The 21,617-nt window shown below is 41.8% G+C and overlaps 3 protein-coding genes across 4 annotated transcripts; 1 reads left to right on the forward strand and 2 right to left on the reverse strand.

The window, feature by feature from the left end:
- Window positions 1–218: 218 nt before the first annotated feature.
- LOC120451923 (modular serine protease-like) lies at window positions 219–2,733 on the reverse strand. The gene is made up of 4 exons (XM_039635938.2): window positions 2,667–2,733; window positions 2,280–2,589; window positions 875–1,879; window positions 219–516 (listed from the first exon to the last, which is right to left on the reverse strand). Exons 1-4 carry the CDS (start codon window positions 2,725–2,727, stop codon window positions 219–221), a joined length of 1,674 nt encoding a protein of 557 aa, XP_039491872.1. The 5' UTR covers window positions 2,728–2,733.
- Window positions 2,734–2,936: 203 nt separating this feature from the next.
- LOC120453046 (synaptotagmin-4) lies at window positions 2,937–7,799 on the reverse strand. The gene is made up of 5 exons (XM_039637566.1): window positions 7,656–7,799; window positions 6,937–7,036; window positions 4,998–6,184; window positions 4,664–4,738; window positions 2,937–4,601 (listed from the first exon to the last, which is right to left on the reverse strand). The coding sequence occupies exons 2-5, from the start codon at window positions 6,977–6,979 to the stop codon at window positions 4,482–4,484; spliced, it is 1,425 nt and encodes a 474-aa protein (XP_039493500.1). The 5' UTR covers window positions 6,980–7,036; window positions 7,656–7,799; the 3' UTR covers window positions 2,937–4,481.
- Window positions 7,800–8,209: 410 nt separating this feature from the next.
- LOC120453208 (glucose dehydrogenase [FAD, quinone]) lies at window positions 8,210–21,561 on the forward strand. Of its 2 annotated transcripts, none has more exons than XM_039637798.1 (4): window positions 8,210–8,544; window positions 16,273–16,449; window positions 16,520–16,640; window positions 19,338–21,561. In XM_039637798.1, exons 2-4 carry the CDS (start codon window positions 16,282–16,284, stop codon window positions 20,924–20,926), a joined length of 1,878 nt encoding a protein of 625 aa, XP_039493732.1. In that variant the 5' UTR covers window positions 8,210–8,544; window positions 16,273–16,281; the 3' UTR covers window positions 20,927–21,561. The 2 variants fall into 2 exon arrangements, with proteins under 2 accessions (XP_039493732.1, XP_039493733.1); XM_039637799.1 differs by having other exon boundaries at window positions 19,338–20,887.
- Window positions 21,562–21,617: the final 56 nt, after the last annotated feature.

Consider the following 21,617-nt stretch of genomic DNA (forward strand, 5'->3'; position numbering starts at 1 on the left):
ATGATTATTTGTTTTACCGTCTAACGTTTACAGCAGATTACAAAACGATTCAATGGCTAAGATATGCAGATACACGGACAGTTCCCGGTTGGACTTGGATTGGATATCGAGCTGAATATGCATACGTACTTATATAATTGTCAATAGTAGATGTGTGTTCCTCAGTTGATGTAAATTGATTTCCGACTAACCACAAACTCAACCCGTAATAAAGTGAATTAAATGTTCTCCTTTGCATGTGTCTCGGCAATATCATTTAGGATGTCCTGTTTAAACACACTTATATGGTATTTCATACGCTCATCGATAATTACTTCCTTAAGCTCGTGGCGGTCTGGTTGCCTCCTATCATCGATGTTTGGCTGGCCCGCTCTAACACCTTTGAAATTTCCGACGGTTACCCAGTTGTCAGTAACTTCTTCCGTAAGACAGACGGGTCTCAACTTCATGTGGAATTCTAGGGGCTGCACCAAGTGCACCAGGGCCAAAGTACCTGCATTCTTTCCATCTGATACCCTAGAAAACGATTGGAATGAAATTTGTTATTTCTCTATGAAAAATCGCAGTACCTCTCTGGCTTCTATAATGATTTGCATTAGGCGTAATGTGATAATAATCTTTCGAAAGCTTCATATCAGGCGATGAATACAATTACAAGGTATTGCTGTTACAAATATAAAGTACTATGAGATCCTTTCATATGGGCTTTAATACGTGTAGCTCTACTGCATAGCCCAAATAATGTAATTTATTCAAATGTACAAAAGTTTCAATAAGCAGGAACACAAAAAAAATGGGGTACAAATCTCAGAAGCCCTTTCAATTATTACCTATTGAGAGACCGAAGAATTGCTAAATTCGCCACATGACTTACCTAACATAGTGTATATAGGATACGTTGTGCAGCTTATACGGATGGGGTTCGTGGGCCAAGAAGCTGTTACCGTAGATTTCCCCCTCGGCAACCGTATAGAGCACAGGTTCCGTGGATGCCACGCTCTTGATGGACACCTCGCCAAAACAGCGCTCCGTGGTCACCAGAATATACGGCGACACGATGGTAGCGATGCAGACAGCCGTAAACTCAGGTTTGTGACCTCTCTGAAAGACATTCATCAACCATGGAGGAGACGACGATGCTGTAGCGTTTTTCAGCTTCCAAACACCACAGATCGGCTCGCAGGTCGGCAGCTCATTGTTACCAAAAATTACCCAACCTCCGGTTTTGTTGCAGAACTGCCAACCATCATCTCCGGTTTTTTCATACCCGGACGAGCAGGTGACCGACATTAGAGTGAGCATTGGCAGCCACGACTGATCGCAGTCGATCGGGCCAGTAGGCAGTATGCACTGCCTCGTGTGGCTTAGTTTACCGACGTGCTTGCACTGGGGCACGCAGCTGGCCAAGGGATACCGCCACTGGTCTGCGTCGCAAATGTTCTTCTCATCGCCGATCAGACCATATCCATTGCGGCAGCTTAGATGAACGACGGTCTTGTCGGGCACCAAAGCATTTCTTAGAAAGGTAGTCCCACCGACGTAGTTTTCCACCACCAGGGATCCCGACGGATTTTCTAGCCTGCAGTGCCTCACTTTCCAGCCGTTTTTGACATCCTGACCCAAGTGATCAACGGATGGGTTCCTGGCCATGCAAATTTCCGCCATCTCATCGGAGCCATCTAGGCAATCGGGAATGTGATTACACACAGCTTTCGGACTAACACAGGCACCGTAAAGACATCTGAATGCCGGTGGCGGACACTCGAATGCCGTGCAAAGTGTGGGGTCTTCATCGCTGCCGTCCTTGCAATCCGCCAGTCCATCGCACACCTGACTCCAGTTCAGACAGGACCCCTTGCAATCGAACAAATCCTCATCTCTGCAATATGCATACTCAAGATGATAGTAAACACAGCTTTGCCTTATCACTAATAAGAGTTATCTAACAAAGTATGTTACAGTAAACAATAAATAATAAATAATAAATGTATAAAACTAAATAAACCTAATCAAGCATTCAAATAAATTTATCAAATATATATGTACATACATACATTTATACTGGCATTTGGAATTTTTGTGTGTAAAGTTTTAACAGTCCTTCCAGACTATAGACTCATTACGTAAGTATGGTAATGGTAATTTAAGCCGAATTAGTTGGTAAGTTCGAAAAGTCCCTAATAATTAATACGAGGACTAGGGCACCATTTTACGTAGATATACTTAATTTTCAGAAATCGAAACGTTATCAATTGTGTTTCACAGTAAATACAACTTACACACAACCCCCTTTGAGGTCTTCGTACTCATTCTGTAGATTGGCATCCTCCAAGCATTCGAATTTATTTTCGTCGCTTCCATCCCAACAGTCAATCTTTCCATCGCATTTTAAAGTTCCATTTAAACACCCTCCATAGGTGCAGCGATAAAAACTCTCGTCCTCGCAGACCTTGCTATAACATAATTCAAACCTTTCATCTGGCTGATCGGAATTTTCATCCCCCAAGCAATCGACTACGCCGTCGCATATTTGGTTCTCCAAGAGAGTCTTGTTAATTTTAGTGATACACTTAAAGGCAAGCGACCAATCTAAAAATAAGGTAAAGCGATATAGCAATCATAGTCTTTTGTGATCGCTTCATCTTAAATACTTCAACTACTCTTACCTAGACTACACACAAATACGAAAAGAAAAGCTAACTGAAATCCCGATCCAGCGCGATTCATGTTTAAAACGATTAAAATACTATATAAAAACCAAACAGTTTTGAAAGCGAAATTGTGTAACCTCTTCCGAGAAGAGCTGTTCTTGTACTGTACGCGATGCAAACGAATCTCTGCTTATCAGTGCCTTAGCTTTGTTAACTCTAGTACATGTACGAAGACTGATAAGACACAGATTGATGCATACGTATATCAATAATACGCACTGCACATTGTTTTATATAATACCTTTTATTACGGAAATTAACCATTTGATGTAGCTTACAATTACAATTATATATAATGTAGAATTATACACATCTCATATAATTTGGGCTCCTCCGCAAAAACTCAGCGCATATGTATTGGTAATTATTGTTTTTCCATTAGACGAATTGAAGTTTTGATTGGACACGAATTGAAGTTGTATCTGCCATTCTATCGAATCGCTGTGTATGCTTGTATATATGCTTATGTTTGTATACTCGTAGTTTCGTAGTTATTCAATGAAGTTTAATGCTCTAACACTCAGTTTACAAAATATACGTAGAAGCGGGCTGATGTCTATATAGATCTGGTATAGTACATAATTGTATTCAGTACACTTAATATCAGTAGTGGATAATGATTCGGTGTCTTCGTTAAGCTATGCTTTTTTCGGGATTCTTTACCCATTCCCTTCAAAGGTAGTGCCGCTAGATACACCTGTAGTGCTTATTGCGTTCGGTTTGAGCTAATCGTGAGTGGTTATACTCTAGAGTATGTTATTGGTAATTGATTCCTACATGTACTATGCTGCTTACATTATTGTATTGTGTTGGTTTCCTCTCCGAATCAATGTTTTCTGACTTTTTCGATCGATTTGTGTGTGGTTTTGTAGCTTCTTGGTGCTAAGCATTCTGCTGCGTGTTCTCTCTAGATTCATTGGTTTTGTTTTATTTGTAGTTTTAGTTATTTCATTTATTTTTAAGAGTACCTATAAAGTGTTAAGCAGTAAGCATCTTTTCTTGCTTCGTTCTGGACACACTTTAAGAGCTTTTGGTGTGTGCAGATCTGGTGTCTGGCATCAATTAAATCAAGGGTATATTTTAGTTCTTTACAATCAAACCAAAATGTTAAAAAAATTTAAATTAAATTGTACAGACATTATGCTTAAACGTTAGATATCATAAATATTTTATACAGATGCATGGTTAATAACACATTTATCTCTTTGTGGAAATCAACCACTGAATGGTGGGCACATTAAATATAACTATAACTGTTTGATATGAAAATCATACGTGGATATAAGTAACAAAAAGTGTAGAAGTAAAGTTTTATACAGCAACAAAGTCCGTGTCGATTAAAATAGATGAATAATTCTTCGGCCTTACGTATTCTCATATGCAAACATGTCTATATTGAGATGTTTTTACGTTATCTTACACTTACATGCACTTTTAGGGTCCTAAACATTTTCTAATACATTTAATTTAGTTAGTGGTTGCTTGGTAAATATTTAATTTCTGCTTGTGGCGTAAACGATTAATTATCTCTCATTAATGTTGCTTCAAAGTCAAAGCAAGTGATCTCCCAGAAATTAAGTGTAATATAAACAAATAATGGAAAACAAATTGAACCCATATGCAATCATATGCCAAAAGTGAGAGAAATTCATTGTTGCAGCGAGCTCATTCCGATGAGCCTCAGTGCATGACTCTCGTTCCGGTTGCCAGCTCCTGCTTCCTGCCCCCTCATGAAGGGGCGCCTGCGCCCAGGTGCTTCCTTCCCCCCACCTACTCGTTCAGCTTGTGCCACTCGGCGATCTGGCGGCGGGGCGAGTTGCAGACCTCGTTCCAGTGGTTCAAAGCGGTGCTGCTCGAGTTAGGTCCGCCCAGCTCCAGCCGACCGATGACCTGTGAAAATTTCGAGCGTGCCATTATCCAGTCGTTGGCATTGGTCCTCCCATTCGACTTACCTCATTCTTGGTCACGCGATCCCAGTCGAGCAGCATCAGTTCCAAAGACACACCCTCAAGACTGGCGCCAGCGCCCTGTAATTGTATACGATTGCATTAAAGATTGCTTACTTATGTGTCTTAAAACTGTTACTTATATTCAAGTAAAGTGCAAAAATTAAGAAAAGCCTTTTACAAGTAGTCAGCAAATATTTAAATTCTACTATGATACTTGATGAGAAGTACAACGTACAAGAAACACTTAACAACCTACCTAAGGCTCTTAGGTAATTCAGAGTTATTTTATAGTGTTACGTTAAACAAATAAATATTAATTTGATATATTACTACTCACTTCGGCAGCGGGAATATCAAATGCGAAGCTCTCGTTGAAAACGGGACTCAGAGTGCGCTTCTTCACGTGCGTCTTCTTCTTGGCGATGCGTTGGCCATTATAGAGGAGATATATCTTGACATACGGATCGGCCAGTCCGGTGACATCCATGCGAGGCAAGTTCCGGGCCTTCAGCAGGACGACGGTGAGACGACCTGCAGCTGGTTGCCAGCAGAGGGAGATGAGCAGCTCCCCGCGACCCTGGGCTCGAATCTTCAGGCTCCGTGGCTGGATCTCTTTGCTGATGGACAAAGCCTCTTTGGAAATGTCTCCGATCTCGATGGAGGTCAATGGGCACACCACCTCGCCAATAACGTCGTCGCGCGAGTAGCGATCGAAGCTCAGGATGACAAAGTGCAACGACATGTTCTGCAGGTCGTTCATGTTCAGGCCGTAGAAGGTGAAGTCCTCGTCGTAAACCGGATTCCGGGTGTTTCGCACCACACGGGTCTTGACCTTGTGCTGCTTGTCTGGCAGCAGCTGCAGCTTGACATACGGATCCGTAGCCGCCTGAGTGCGTCCGTTCATGCCAGTGGGAATATCTCCGGTTCCGCTCGATCCTCCCTTGCAGGGGAGTCCGCGGCAACGGATGATGGAGACCATAAGGGCGTTCCGTTCGGCCAAGTAGCGCAGCTTAAAGTAGATGGTACCCAGCTTTCCGTACTGGTCGGTCACGGTCAACTCCTTCCCGTTGCTCAGTGAATGGTCGTCCAGGGTAATGGTCACACTTCCGTTGGCGATCGTCTCAACCGGCGAGTGGTGGAGGCTGTTGTGCAGCGAGTGCTTCAATCCGTTGCCATCCACCACGGTCAGTTGGTTGCCATTCTGCTGCTCCGGATGCTGGGCGGGTCCGTCGCCCTGCTCGATGTACTTCACATTCGGCTGCGCGATCGGGGAGGTGGACTGGTCCTGCATCGGCGACAGCAGACCCATCTGCTTGCCTCCAGTCGGCGAGGGCGACTTCTTCAAGTAGTGCGGCGGCTGGCCGCTGGGCGATCGAACGGCGGTCGGTCGCCGGGTCGGCTGGAAGGGGAACGAGGCGTCGTGCTGGCTCTGTTTCTTGTTCCGGAGGCGCATCTGCCGGGCGCAGATGCAGGCCACCGACGAGAGGACAGCAGCCGCGGTCAGTCCCAGGATGGCGGGTACAACTGGAAAGAAAGCAGGTCAGGAAGGAAGTTGTAGTTGTACCCAAAAACAGGTCTTCGAATGAAATATTTGCAAGGGAGTAATGGGGTAATGTAATTTTTCTTTTGCTAGTGTCAGTTCTAAAATTAAAATTTGCAAATAATGATTTGGAAGTCAATAAAAACCCACTGTAAGCTACCTATCAGCTCAGATTACATAGATGGACGGTTAATATGTAATCTCCTAAACATCTTAATGGTACATAAAAAAAAGAATTTAAAGCATAGAATTTCCATAGAACAAAACATTTTATCAAATTAAATCATAATTTTCTGTTACCCCAATAATTTTGCTAGGCAAGCGTTTCAATTTAAAAGTACCCAATAAAAAAAGTGTTAATTTTTCTAATTAAAAAAAAAAAAAATTTTTTAGAACACACTTGAGCACAAGACAAAAAAAAGAAATAACTTTTCCGTATTAACAGCTGTGAGTTGTTTGTAGACTTCCTTTGCCATTAGACCTTATATGCGAGAACATTAACTTTTGCAAATTCGTTATAAGTTAAAACATTTCACCCCACATAACAAAAAGAGCAAATAAACCGACAACCCGACTGATATGCCCACAACGCAGGAACAAAGTCCCGAATTAATTATTCATTGCCACCGAAAAAGTTGGGCACAGCTTCTGTGCAACACTTTGAACGAGTGCCTAATGAGCAAATTGGACAGATCGGACACAAAGGCCGCATTGGCCGCTGCAATATGTTACTTACTCGTGTCCATGACGCTGGCATCTGGAATATACTCTTCGGCCATTTTAAATGGATTTGGCTTCGCCGCTCTCAGCACGTTTGCACTCGATGTTCCTGGCGGCTGTGTGGAATAACAATTAGTCATTAGTCATTGGTTTCAAAGTGAGGAGGAAAAGTTTGGATGGTTGTCTTTGGATGTTTGCAACTTTCAGTGCCACGTGAAGAATAGAATAGCGTGCTTCGATTTTGCGCACAAATGTAGGCTAGAGGCTTTTTCGTGGGCAGCAGCTGCCTGTTTTCTGCTCAGGTATTGCTGACGTTTGGCTTTTGTTGTTATTTGCATTACTTGAGGACTCCCACTCAGGCACACTTTCTGCCAAGAGAGCGGGAGAGTACACACACACTACACACACACATGAGCCATTTGGGTGCTCGTCTGGGGTCGCATGAATCATCACGCACACGAAGCTCGCAGGTTTTTCCACTTCTAGAAGCCAAGTTCAATGGGAAAGTCCCATTTTAAAACATTTTTCTTCTTTCATTTAGGTTTTCGTGACATTAAAAAGATGTTCACCCTTGCTAACATTCAGTATCTGTATCTGTATCTACTGTTTGTTGCAGCTTCAGGGAATTGTTCAAAAGCCATCACTCCCTAGTCGCTACTTGAAAACCCAAAAGGGTTTTTCTCGAAAGGCTGTTTTGCCCTACATTTTACTTGCTTGAATGTATAATAGCCTTACTTTTTTGAGTCTGCACCTTCACAATTAATATCCGAAAATTGTAATCTCTTTGATATCCACAAATTGTGGAAAAAATTCAACAACGCAGTACTGCAGCCGTTCGACTTTATTTTGCCAGTGGCTTCTTAGCTTGACTGGGAAATCGTTAAACTCGCGCGGGCGCACAAGTCACCAGCTTTCTGTGTGTTTGTGTGTTGTTTGGCTGAAAGAGGTGGTTGAAGAAACCTGTGACGTCTTAGCCGTAGTCAGGGGTGCTTTATGAATGTTATACAACACTAGAAAATATCCATGAGTAGGGGGTTGAGTACAAAATAAGTAATTAATAATACGCAATACGTAAGTAATAATAATAATACAGATTTTAAAAGAGATTGGCAATAGGCTGTGTAAAATTTATACCAATTTACTTACCTACTCATTGCAAGCACTCAAAAGCTTCCAAGCTTCAGAGAGCGCAGCTTTGGGGCCTGCTTAAAGCTGTCTTTCGTTGAGTTTGAGCTTTTGGCCAGCTTAAAAAGACGGCGCCCGCTGGCCAGAAGCTGAGTCCGTAACGCTCTGCGTCTGCGCGCAGTTCGAACAAGTTGAGAAAGAGACCGTCAGAAAGCCAGATAGCCAGAAAGACCATCCAAGTGCAGTGCTCCAGGCGGCAACTAACAAAAACCCTAGAAGTCAGGGCCTAAGCCCATTGTGCGGCGCTGCCAGCGTGTTTTTGTGTGATAAAAAAATAAAACTGCTCAAGAATACTTGAAGACTTGACAGCACACGAGTTTTTGTCAACGTCGGGTCATTGAACAAATTTAGCAAGGCATTTTCTATAAGGAATAAACAATTAATTGCATATTAAAAGCCTAAAAGGAAACCAGACACTCAACCAGCGGACTCTACGATCGTAAGTTGATGCAATAGCCTTTATTTCCATTATTTTCTGCCTTTTCGGTTTTTTCACAACCCCAAAATCCGCGATGTCCGTTTCTGGCATTGAGGATGCTCAAAGATTTTGACAGCTTTTTGGCCCAAAGTCTGCTGGTGCTGCTGGAAATTTGCCATTGTCATAAGCCTAAGAAACGGAACTCTGTTCGGTCTTCTGATGGCTCACGGCGATAAATTTACTGCACTTTGTTTGCAATAGCTCCAATTCGATTGGTTTGTTTTTCTGGCACAGAGCAGAGCCATGGTATGCCTCACGATTTCTGCTCTAGACACGTTTCTAATTTAGTTACTGGCTTATATTTTTCTTTTTCCACACATATGAAAACGGTCACCCATTGTCTGACATTTAACCACTAATGTACTAATGTGTTCGATATTCTGCTCAATAATACTGGGTATTATTCGTATGAAAAAGTACCCACATTAAGGTGTTTTACGATACCAGTTCATTAAACGTCCATTGCAGTATTAGGAAATTAGCCCGGTTTTCCCCCTATTCCACCGCTTATTAGCCACCACCTCGTTTTGACGGAATGAGTCGCATTGTAAAAGACAAATTACTTGCGCTTATTTATGAGGAGCACATTTCTTTTGTACCAAATTTCCTTTAAATGCTATCTTTGCTAGCTTTTTATACTGAAACCGACATGTACAGGCTAACGAGCATACGTTTTTTATGTAGAAAAAAAAATGTAGGTTATGGAATACACTCAGTATAATTTCTTGTTTCGAAAGTAATTTCTATTTATATCAAAAGAATCCCTGTCATTTATAGAGATTAACATAATCAATGATTAGTCATGATAAATATCAAATTCCCCAACAAATGAGTAACACCTGACAGCAATGCCAAAATCCAAACATTCCCTTTTATTTAAAATGAGCTGATATCTTCAATTTCAGCGGAATCTGTAAAATTTGTTACGCTGTTTCTTGCAATCTAATCATTATGGTAAACATTACAGTCATCAAGAGGCCAACAAACTAAAGAAGTGATTCCCAAAAATGTAAAATGTTGCAAAGGAGCTTTAAGCTAACAACACACACACAACTTGCACATTTCTTCCGAACAATTCAACAAATAATTCCTAATTAGCCGTGCTCACACATTCACACCTGAACCCATTAAAAAAGAGTTCGCATTCGTGTGCCTGGAAATGAAATGTCTTGATTTGCATATCTGACTCGATGTTCTCTTTAGGGCCTTTTAAATTCGCTTTTTTTTCCATACTTTTTATTGACGAGAGCAAATCAAAGAGGGCGGCGATGATCCATCAATTTTATTGAGGGCAAACAGTGGCAAGCGAATATAGGAGAAGGTTTCAATTTCTAGGGGGATTGGCGGCGATTGGTTTCAGTCAGCATGGAGCTGGGTGCTTTGACCGAATGACACCCACGCTTAGCTTTCTTTTCTGTAGTTGTTGGCCAAAAACTCCAAAGCCTCCGCACACAAAAACTTTGCACACACATCCCGTAGATCTTTTCGAAGTCATGTTCAAATGTCAGCGGCAGATAAAAATTTGTACGACTCCATGTTTTGGGAGCGTGCTGTCGCCGCTTTATCTGCTGCTAGTGGGAGAAAATTCGAAATTCAAAAAACAGTTTTAAGAGTTTTAAGTTTGCCTAAGCCTGTTGCTTGGCTATTGTTACTCCTCTTCATCGACATCGCCAATGACTTTTGCTGCCTGTCGTTCGTTCGTTTGCCTTGCGATTGTGTGCTCCCCTTTTGGGCATTTTGGCAGTCGTCCATTCATTTCGGGCATTCAATGTATCTGCATGTAGTCTCCGCCGTTTGCCATTTAACAACTGGTCTCCGACAGGGCTTGACTTGGCTTTATTTGTTTACAATTCGTTATGGCACATTGCCAGGTCAGAGCCACCTCAAAGCGTGAGCCGGCATAGAGCTCAAAATGGGACAAATTTCTGAATGCTTTTCGGAGAAGTTTCCTAGGGAGCGCGGAATTAGCATATTGTGTAAAATGATTGAATATACACGGAAAGAAAACGGTGAAGTCCATTCTATTTTTTTGAAAGGTTCTTAAAAGCCTTCAACTTATACAGGCAGTGTGGAAAATGTTCTGACTTAAATAAAGTTATTTAGGAAATTATAAATATGGAGCGACATTAAGACGTAGCAAGTTTCAATCATTACTATATTTTGGATTATAATACTAAACCAATGGCAATGCCGGCACTTCTCTACTTGGCGAATTTCTCAACGCCACTATAAACTGATTATCGACAATCGCTCAGCCTCTGGGCGTCCCACAAAATCTTATCCTAGCGACAAGCGTGAGAAATCCCGGCAAAACATCAATTACCGCACAACTCCAACCCTGTTAACAAATTCACTCATTTAGCAATGAAACTAAAAGTGTTGTTACTGTCTGCAGGCCAAAAAGCCGAACTCATGAAATGGCAACCCAGTTGACAGGCAGCTCCTGAATCAACGTTGTTCGGGGCAGAGCTGGCCACCTTATATTGTTACTTCTCTGTTTTGGCTTTGGTTTCGGCCGTCTTTGCATCCGCCTCGGGCCTGCGAATAGATGTGGATGTGGCTGCGGCTTTTTGCCTTATCCAGCACGTAACCAGCGATCAATCAAGGCAACTCTCATCTGGGGTCTTTGACAATCGCCGGAATGATGCGCAGCGCAATTGCAGAATTTCACTCGTAGCTTAATTGTACGACTAGGAGCGGTAAGAGCGGTACAAGCGGTACGAGCGGTACGAACAGTACGAACAGTACGAAGAGTACGAGTGCCACGTAATTGGCAACGCCAAGGGTATTACATGCAGTTGCCGCAACATTTTGCCCAGCGAAATGCAACAAAATGTTGTAAATATTCAATCACGTACTTCGTGCAACAATAGCCCGGGCGCCCGAAAAACAAAATTTAAATAAATTATGTAAAACGGTATTTTCTGCACAGCTTTTCAGCCAACTCGAGGAAAAATGGTAAATTTATAGGATTGCGGTATTTCCGCTTCTGTTTCTGGTGGAAAAGTCCATTGTCAGTCGTGCCGGTCAATGCCATTTTTATAAATTATACAGTGCAATTCTCTGGAAATAATAGCAACTGAAAACAAATAAAAATGCAATTACCCATCGTGAAGATATTGATATACACGAGTTCCGATGTTGTTTTTTTTTACTAAGCCCCATAAATCTCTATGAATATGGACAAAGGGTCCGGCTAACAATTGTAAGCTTGTAAAATAAAAGCTGTGGAATTTGCAAAGGGAAATCCGGTTGGCTGCTAGCGATCGAAGAATTTTTTGGTAGATAGAAATCAAACGAACGTCTGAAATTTGTCTTTAACTCTTAAAACCGCTAAACTGACCGGCGTCAGCAGAATTGCCTTAACTAAATATTATCTACTAATAATTAACAATTACGTTGTGAGGGCATTACAATGTGGAAGCAAAAACTACATCTTCTCACACAATACATTCGCACATTGTTGATGTCGCGTTGACAACTGACTGCGGCAAACGTGAAGGCACAGAAATCAACATAAAGTAAGCAAAAGTAACAAGAAACAAGTGAAAAAATAACAAATGGTATTTCAGACGCTACAGTGGCATTTATACTTCCCTTACTAAGTCATATAAAAACGAGAAAGGACGCTAGCTTCTGCGAGCCGAAGCTAAATTACCCTTGCAGTAATTATTCATTTATATATAGAAAAGACATTTGTGATCATATATATAATATATATACCAACATCCGATATGATTTCGTCTGGCTGTCCGTCTTTCCGATTCTACGCAAACTGGTATCTCAGTTTAAAATACAATCTGTATGAAACTCTTTTAAATGGTTTCCTTTCTATTACTGCTAGTATGTATAAAAGTACATATAAAAAGGTATCTTATAGGTGCATATTCCGTGATATTGTAAAAAATATCTTTCAGCTATTTTGGTTATAGAACTAAAAGGCAAGAGCAGAAGCAAAGAGACCTGTAGTCCGTTGCTATGTTGCCGCATTTCTATGTGCCACCACGCGCATGACGAACGAAAGTGAAAATAGGAAGTCAAGAGATGGCCAAAGAGCCATGAGACCGGCAACAACCGCGTCTGGGCCACTCAGACTTTGAGTCAGACATTGGCCAAGTTGTTCAGATATTGCGCGGCAGTTTCCTCCAGTCTAACGCGAATGCGACTGCCAGTTGTCAGTTGGTGGAGTCAGTTGCCATTGCAGTCGCAGGTTGCAGGTTGCGATTCCAGCTGCAGCCCCAGTTCCAGTTCCAGTTGCCTTAACTTGCCACACTTGCTGGTTTCTTGGCCAATTTCTAATGGCCAAAACCGCCGGAGATGGCTGCGTAATATCAACGGGGCTGCCGAGAGGGGGGCAATGTTTGCTTTGCCGGCTCGTTATCCTCGTGTTAATTTATAGCCTCGCTCTTGGTCAGATTTCCCACCACTTTTGCTGCTTATTTATGAACTTATTCCCAAATGTATTTCAGCTAACTGTTGGCTTGCTGCGTTTACCGGGCTTTCTTAATTTATTCATTCACCTTGCCAGCTTGGTGCCGCTTGTCAATTTAACGCCCGAACGTGAACAATTTTATGGTTCGATTTATTTTTTATTTCGTTAACCGTTATTCTTTGATTTGAAGCAAAGAAGTGAACTGCAAAATCCAAGCAAACTTGTTCCCGTTTATAGTTGGAGGTCTATTGGCCAAATCAATGATTCAAATTTGCCGCAATGTGTTGAGCATTAAATTTGTTTTAGTTTTTAGCTTATTATGCGAGTTTTTTACGAGCCGGGGAATTTGGAAGTCGCTAATTGAAATTGACTCAAAATCGATGTGAAATTTTTCAAAATAACTCGAATTCTTCCAAGTCTTTGAAGGCGTAATTTCATAAAGCTAATGACATTTTAAAAAAGATTTTATTTTTTAAAACTTTAAAACTAAAAACTGTATTCCCAGCATTTTTGAGATATAGAAATAAATTTAGCTTTTTAGTTAATTCTAAAGTCTGAACTGGAATCTTTTGACTAAGGCACGTTAAGATCCCACCCCTACCAAGTGTGGACCTTACGCAACTTATTTAAAATCGCATAGCTTTATCTGACGCCTTTGTAGTAGCACACATAAATTGCATTACTTTATGATTATTATTCTAATAAATGCACGGTTCCCACATTAATAAGCACCCGAAAAAACTATGCCTAAACATATGGCAGAAGCGGCAACGAGATAACTGTATAACAAGGCCCAAAACCAAGACCCTATCTGCGGTATTGTTCACACTGACTGACTGACTGATTGACTGACTGACTGGAAACCGACTGAATGACTAACTGACTGAATGGCTGACTGACTGACTGACTGGCAGCTTAAAGAAACCTTCAAACGCAGCAACGAAGACAATGCCAAGCAATATCAATGAAGATATCGTGCGAGTGCAAGACAAACCACCAGAAGACACTCGGTTCACTTCAGTGCACAAGGGACTATGCACCATATTTTACATCCGATAAAGTTGTTAATTAAAAAAAACACAGTGTAATTATGACAGCTCCATTGATTATCCTATCAGATATGTTACACAGGAAGTGCGAACAATCAAATGATGACAAGAAAACATGTTCTCACAATTAAACAAAAAGCTATTTTTAAGACATCGATTTTTCTGGGGTTTTATTGAAATTACAAACTATCCATCTGATATCATTTTAATTTTGTTTTATTTTTTCGAACTAAGATTATCTTCGGATTCGACTGACTTAAAATAAATTTTAGACATTACTAGAATTAGCCTCCAAGCCCAATCTTGATTTATAATTTGTCGATCATTCCTTCCTATGAACGTATTTAGCATGAGCTGTGTATATTTATTATATATTGTATATTTAAGCACATTTTTACCATCCGAAGAATTTTGACATTTTGCCCTAGTAAGGGGACAAAGTATTGCGGCTATCCTCTTGTTGTATCCCTAGGAGTTTACCACCAATTTGAACGCAGAAGTGGACCGAAATCCGTTAGCTACGCCAAACTTGCCACAAACAACTTTTGGTTTTCTGAGTGCTGCACGACTTTTGCACGCGTTTTTCTCGGCGTTTGAAGTTCGTCGGTTGCAACTTTTGTTGCCTGGTCTTTACGAGCCTGCTGGAAAACTGGCTGCGAGGTCAACTGCCTCTCTTTTCGATTTTCCACGTTCGCGTGAGTTGCGTATGTTCTCCGACTTTGTTTTGACTGTTTCTTGTTTTTCTATTTTTTTTCTGGGCTCGCGCTCCGCCGCTTCACTTTCTTGGCATCCTTCAACTTTAAAAGCGAAAGACACCAAAATGCAATTGAAATGAATGCAAAATCGTGTACCAAATGTCAGACGCGAGCCCCATTGTGGCACCCAAAACAGACGAACTGTAGCAATTGCATGGTCTTCTCGATCTCCGCTTAGGCGATTCTCTTGTTTAACTCTCGGTTTCAGCTTAAGTTTCTGTTTCAATTACTTTTATGCTTTGGGTTCGGTTTTGGTTTCGGTTTCTGTTTCTGTTTCTGTTTTTGGATGGGTACAAATTGCAATTTGATTGCTTCAAGCGTTCGAGTTAATTGAGGTCAAAAGCGTTGTCAGCATCTTCCAAAAATGCACTGATTTTGGGGATCGGTTCGGTTTCGGCGCTAATTAACCGCCCAAAAAGGAGTGTGAAGAGCAATGTTGGAGGCAAGCAGTTAAGATGGTTTCTTCACAAAAAAGGAGCTTAGAACGGATCCCGTTTCAGAGCTGCTCAGGAGTCAATCGGTTTAGCCGAACCGGGGGCCAAAATCGACCACCACTGAGTGAGTCGAACAAATGACATAATTATATTGCACATTACTCAACCGTCGTTGGCTACCGTAATGCCATGCTGCCTCTCATTGCTTCTGTTAGGCATTTGGTCGAAAATTTCGAAATTCCAAATAGAAAAGAAAACCCAGCCAGATATTTTGCCGCTTGGGTCTAAGGTCATGTGAAACTATGCAGAAGCAGCAGCCGACGGAACAACAAAAGCCGAGCTCGGATGATGAGCTGTGACTTCTGTCCGTCCGGCTGTCCGTTTGGCCTTTCGGTAATTGCCAATGCTGGGGGCAGTTGCCGTTTGTTTGCCAAATGGCCAAGATATAAAAAGTATCTTTTTTGATTTCAATTTCCTTTTGGTTTTTCTTTTCTGCCGCTGTACTGTACTGTACTGTGTGCATTGGGACAGACGACGCCCATTGTCTCGGTGGGTACTCTTATTAATTACAGTACTGTTGCTGGAGCGTTACTTTGATAATATTTAGTCTTTGTCTTAGTGGACAAGGTTAAACAGAAGTTCATGTTGCGGTTTTCAACAGTTTTTGACTTTGCCCTAGGCTTGCGATCAATCAACTGGAAATAAAACAATTAAATGAGCAAATAAACAATTAAATCCATTCTATAAACATTCGGAAATATGTCTCTTATTGCTAATAATGAAAAGAGTCAATTGCGGATCACGTTTTAAGCGAACTAACATTTCAAAACGTTGATTCCTTGACGATAAATTCGAATAGAAATTATCAAGATTTCAAAAGACTGAGAACACAAACCTTAAACGAAATGTATTTTAAGAGTTCCTGCTTTCTTCTTTACTCTTTACTATACTCTTTAACTTGACTATAGTTAGTAACCTATTTAATAGTAAAAATATAAAAATCCCCTTGTGTGTTTTAGTCTATCGACATGTCCGCCAGCTCCTCAGCCTGCGATTGTTTGGTGGGCGTGCCCACTGGGCCCACCCTAGCCTCCACATGTGGTGGTAGTGCCTTCATGCTGTTCATGGGACTCCTGGAGGTCTTTATCCGCTCTCAGTGTGATCTGGAGGATCCCTGCGGAAGGGCCAGCACTCGGGTAAGCTTTAAATGACAAAGACCACAAAGAGTGGTAACTCATATCTCAATACTGTTTCCAACCTTATTAGTTTCGATCGGAGCCGGACTACGAGTACGATTTCATTGTCATTGGCGGTGGCTCAGCGGGCTCTGTGGTGGCCTCTCGACTGTCCGAGGTTCCCCAATGGAAGGTGCTTTTGATTGAAGCCGGTAAGGGACCTCATGCCTATACACATTTCCAGTATCATAAGCTTACACTGCTTGCGGCAATTAGAGGCACGTTATGTGGCATTTGTTTAGAAGTAATTGAAGCTTAACAGCCACAGCCTAACTGCAACAATGGCAGCAACACTAATGCCACTTGGGCAAGACGCGGCGGCAAGCAAGCAACCGCAACTGCCACGAGCATTATGTAAACTAAGCGAGCTGCCACCTCTGTCCGATGCCAAATCTTGGCCCATGCAAATATCTTCTCTCTCTATATAGGATTTACCTCGCTTGGAGCTGCTAGCCCGCTTACAAAGCCTGAAGAGTTTTTTTTTTGCATTTTCGTTTGGCCTGACTTCGTTTTCTGCATTTAATAATTGCTGTTGCTCGCAGCTTATTTTATGAATGAATAACGCTTCGGATACTACACGTGATTCTTTGCGAATGTGGGTGAATTGCGAGTGTATTTACTTCTCCTAATCGGTTTCGATACTCAATGCAGTGCATTCACTTTGCCTTAATTAGGCGCAAATATGCGGTGAGCTCTGCCTTAGAGGACTGCCTTTTAGCACTGCATAATTTAAAATGTGTCTTATTTATTAGTTCAAGCACACGTTAACTTGTTTTTTACAGCCCAGTAATCAGATAATGTAACGCCAAATCTCAATTAGACCACCTTTTAAAATGTATTTGTAATAAGTTACTTAAAATTTATGGAAATGTGACTTGGCTTATATTTAATAATGAAATAAGTGATCTGCAAAAAGTTATATTTCATTTAAAATTGTATACCTTTAGTTTAATCTCAAAACCTATTTTAACCTATTATATAAAATAAAGGCCCTCTTTAAGTTGTACCTCTCATCGTCCCGATGCCTAAAAACATCATTAATCATTACTTCTTTGTCGCCCAACTCTAATGGCTTAGTCAGTCGACTAAGTGCTTGGAAAATCACTTGATATATCTTCAGGCCTGGGAAAGCATTCTAATAGAGCTATTAAGACTTCCCTATGAACTTTCTAGGCTCTGCTTGGCTTACTTTGTGGGTCTCCCTTAGTTTTCCAATTTTTGCGCAAAGTAATTGTTTATAGCGACAATTTTTACGCCTCGTCACTAATTACACTAATTACGAGTCAAAAAAACGCGAAAGAGAAACACATCTGAAGTTGTCAATGCGTTGGCGTTAATTATACAACAATGCCTGAGCCAAAGTGCAATTAGCCGCGGCTATTACCTGGCTTATTATACGACCATATCACTGTGAGCAGATAACCCTCGTCTAAAGTGGCCTTTGTTGCTAGCCAGCCACAAAGCTTGATTCTTGCCATACATTAGACATGCACCTCGTCAAAATTAGTCAATGCCAAAAGCATGCCGGAAAAAGTTAAATTCTTCTTCTTCAAATCTTCACATCTTCAAATTGTTGATTGAAGAAGTCAACCTGGTGCCTGGCACACTGACCCCTGGAATAAGCTCGCGTGAGGTTAATGGCACAACTGGTGGTGTAAATTTGTGATATCTCCTGGTTACTTTAAACCATATTCTATTTTTGCACTTCATGACGCCGCGAATCATTTGTCACTTAAGGCACTTAGTTTTGTCATATTTGGTTTTAAATTTTCTAGCGTAAATTGTATTTTATTTGTATATTCAACTTACCTCCCAGCACGTGGTGCTAATGATTGCACTTATATTAATGGGTTTTATTAACAGTTTTTTTAAATAAATGCAGCCCACATGCAATAATGACAGTTTAAATGCATTATTTTATCACATTTACCATTTTACCATTTACCATTTGAAAGGTTATACCTTCCGAATTTATTTCTTTCAACTAATGGCATACTGTCTTTTTATGTTTTTTATTTACTGTGATTTTTTAATATCGAGTATACAAATCATTTTTATATTTATGAGACGATGTTCGACGGTCCAATGCTCCAGGCTGCATCTTGTTTACTCGCTTTAGCTTATATTCGAAGCTAATTTGAATGCGTATTACCCCCGATGCTAATTGTTTTCTCTTATCCAGTGGCATTTGTTTTTATTTTTTGCGCAACACAGACATATGTTAGGAGTTGCCGCAGAACAAGTTATTAACAATTTCGGGAACATATATAACGCTGGTACTCAATGAATCACAGCGTCACGGTATTAGTATCTCTTTCTGAAATTTGGCTATTTTGTTTAATTTCCTTTGTTGAAATTGAATTAAAGTTAAATTATTACTTCAGGATTTTGCGGTAAGATTTTTTCGGCTCCCACGCTATGGCAATCAAAGATTCCACTTGAATCGATTTAATTAAAGAGAGTCGTGGGCCCAGCGCAACGGAAATTCTAGAACGCCGATTGAGCCAATGTACTAATTATAATGGATTGCCATGGGTTAAGCAAAAGCGTGCCTCAAATGTCCCAAAAGCCAAATGAGGCTGCCCACCCAAATGCTGAAGGCTGAATTGGACTTTGTTTGTACTGCTTCTTAATGGGCAGTTAGGGTCTATTAATCAAGACTCACGACCAGTTATTTCAGTTATCGTGGTCTTGTGAATAGGTGCATATCTATTACCCTAACCGGTAGGAATTTGGCATTTAAACAATAAATTCGGTTACTTCTTCTGCTTACACTTTGTTTAGTACATGAACAATTAGACAACGATATTTTTCAAATATGTATTAACTATCGCATCCGTCTTATCCAGGTGGCGATGAACCTGTGGGAGCCCAGATTCCATCAATGTTCCTCAACTTCATTGGCAGCGACATCGACTACCGCTACAACACGGAACCGGAGCAAATGGCCTGTCTGTCCTCGATGGAGCAGCGCTGCTACTGGCCGCGTGGCAAGGTACTTGGCGGAACCTCGGTAATGAACGGAATGATGTATATCCGCGGCAACCGTGAGGACTATGATGATTGGGCAGCACAAGGAAATCCTGGTTGGGCCTACAACGACGTGCTCCCGTTCTTCAAAAAGTCTGAAGACAATCTGGAACTGGATGATGTGGGCACGGAATATCACGCCAAGGGCGGCCTGTTGCCAGTGGGCAAGTTCCCATACAACCCACCTCTATCCTACGCCATTCTGAAGGCCGGCGAGGAGTTGGGCTTCTCCGTGCAGGATCTAAATGGTCAGAACTCCACTGGTTTCATGATTGCCCAGATGACTGCCCGAAATGGCATCAGATATAGCTCAGCTAGGGCTTTCCTGCGACCGGCTCGCATGCGCAACAACCTGCATATCCTGCTTAACACCACGGCCACCAAGATACTTATCCATCCGCACACGAAGAATGTTCTGGGGGTGGAAGTCAGTGACCAATTCGGAAGCATGCGTAAAATTCTGGTGAAGAAGGAGGTGGTTTTAAGTGCCGGCGCTGTGAACTCTCCTCAGATCCTGCTACTAAGTGGAGTGGGTCCCAAGGACGAACTGCAGCAGGTGAATGTGAGGAGCGTGCACAATCTTCCAGGCGTGGGAAAGAATCTGCACAATCACGTGGCCTATTTCACCAACTTCTTCATTGACGATGCGGACACGGCGCCACTTAACTGGGCCACGGCTATGGAGTACTTGCTCTTCCGGGATGGTCTCATGTCCGGCACTGGCATATCGGATGTGACCGGAAAACTGTCCACTCGCTGGGCCGACAGGCCCGACCTGCCCGATCTCCAGTTGTACTTTGGCGGCTATCTGGCCAGTTGTGCCCGCACAGGACAGGTGGGTGAGCTGCTCTCGAATAACTCTCGGTCCATCCAGATCTTCCCAGCAGTTTTGAACCCTCGATCGCGAGGGTTTATTGGCTTGCGATCTGCTGATCCTCTAGAGCCGCCGCGTATTGTGGCCAATTACCTAACAGACGAGCGGGATGTGAAGACACTGGTGGAGGGCATTAAGTTCGCCATCCGACTGTCGCAGACGTCGCCGATGAAGCAGTACGGCATGCGGCTAGACAAGACAGTGGTCAAGGGATGCGAGGCACCCGCCTTCGGCAGCGATGCCTACTGGGAGTGCGCCGTGAGGCAGAATACGGGTCCGGAGAACCACCAGGCTGGCTCCTGCAAAATGGGTCCCAGCCACGACCCCATGGCGGTGGTCAACCACGAGTTGCGGGTCCACGGAATTCGCGGACTCCGAGTCATGGACACCAGCATAATGCCCAAGGTCACCGCAGGCAACACCCATGCTCCTGCCGTGATGATCGCCGAAAAGGGCGCCTATCTGCTGAAGAGGGCCTGGGGCGCCAAGGTCTGACGCGTGGATGCGACGTGGACGTTGCATAGAGTAATTTAATCAGAATCCAAGCGAAAATTACTGCGAGTAAAATTGTAAGCGAAATTACACTTATGGCCCCTCAGATCCAAAACTCAACTATTTTACCCTAATCTAATTTAATACGATCCTGTACGAAGGTTTCTCACTCTACGCACACCGCGTTGCGCAATCTCCATCCAAGTTATCTATAAGTTAACAGGCTCCCTTAAAACTAACAACTGTGACCCACTGAATATACCGTCAATCTTTTTCAACAGCACATTAAGCTTGAATTAACGAGAAATGAAACTTAATAGGATTATACAACTTGGTATCTAGTAGGTTTACTGCAACCCAAAGTTTTTAAGTATTCCATTAATTGTGTTTATTTGCAAAACATTAATGACAGCTGAAGTTAAAGAAGTTTGACTATGTTAATTTTGATTAATGTTCAATTTGTAATGAGCTTTATGCTGACCAATCACTACACTTAAACTATCGTTTTCGACCTACTGAACTACATTTAACGTATATAATTCGTGTGACTTATTGACAATGTAAAGCTCGTTAATCGTTTACTTTGCAATTGGACGGATGATTGATGTCCTATATTTCTGTATACACGTATATTGCATGTATTTATTGTTCAATTAAAGTGCAACAATTTAGTTTAACTACCAAATGATCTCATGAATTTAAAAACATTTATCGCACAATAAGCGATAATCGG

This window comes from Drosophila santomea, chromosome 3R, assembly GCF_016746245.2.
Source record: "Drosophila santomea strain STO CAGO 1482 chromosome 3R, Prin_Dsan_1.1, whole genome shotgun sequence".
Lineage (NCBI taxonomy): Eukaryota > Metazoa > Arthropoda > Insecta > Diptera > Drosophilidae > Drosophila > Drosophila santomea.

Excerpts from the sequence above, each read along its gene's own strand:
- LOC120451923 (XM_039635938.2), bottom strand. The coding sequence starts at position 2,727 with ATGAATCGCGCTGGATCGGGATTTCAGTTAGCTTTTCTTTTCGTATTT. Across the intron at positions 2,590-2,666 it reads CGTATTTGTGTGTAGTCTAG|ATTGGTCGCTTGCCTTTAAG; the intron begins GTAAGAGTAGTT and ends CCTTATTTTTAG. Across the intron at positions 1,880-2,279 it reads GACCTCAAAGGGGGTTGTGT|AGATGAGGATTTGTTCGATT; the intron begins GTAAGTTGTATT and ends TGCATATTGCAG.
- LOC120453046 (XM_039637566.1), bottom strand. The coding sequence starts at position 6,979 with ATGGCCGAAGAGTATATTCCAGATGCCAGCGTCATGGACACGA. Across the intron at positions 6,185-6,936 it reads TGCCAGCGTCATGGACACGA|TTGTACCCGCCATCCTGGGA; the intron begins GTAAGTAACATA and ends CTTTCTTTCCAG. Across the intron at positions 4,739-4,997 it reads TTGATATTCCCGCTGCCGAA|GGCGCTGGCGCCAGTCTTGA; the intron begins GTGAGTAGTAAT and ends ATACAATTACAG.
- LOC120453208 (XM_039637799.1), top strand. The coding sequence starts at position 16,282 with ATGTCCGCCAGCTCCTCAGCCTGCGATTGTTTGGTGGGCGTGCCCACT. Across the intron at positions 16,450-16,519 it reads GCGGAAGGGCCAGCACTCGG|TTTCGATCGGAGCCGGACTA; the intron begins GTAAGCTTTAAA and ends CAACCTTATTAG. Across the intron at positions 16,641-19,337 it reads GGTGCTTTTGATTGAAGCCG|GTGGCGATGAACCTGTGGGA; the intron begins GTAAGGGACCTC and ends CGTCTTATCCAG.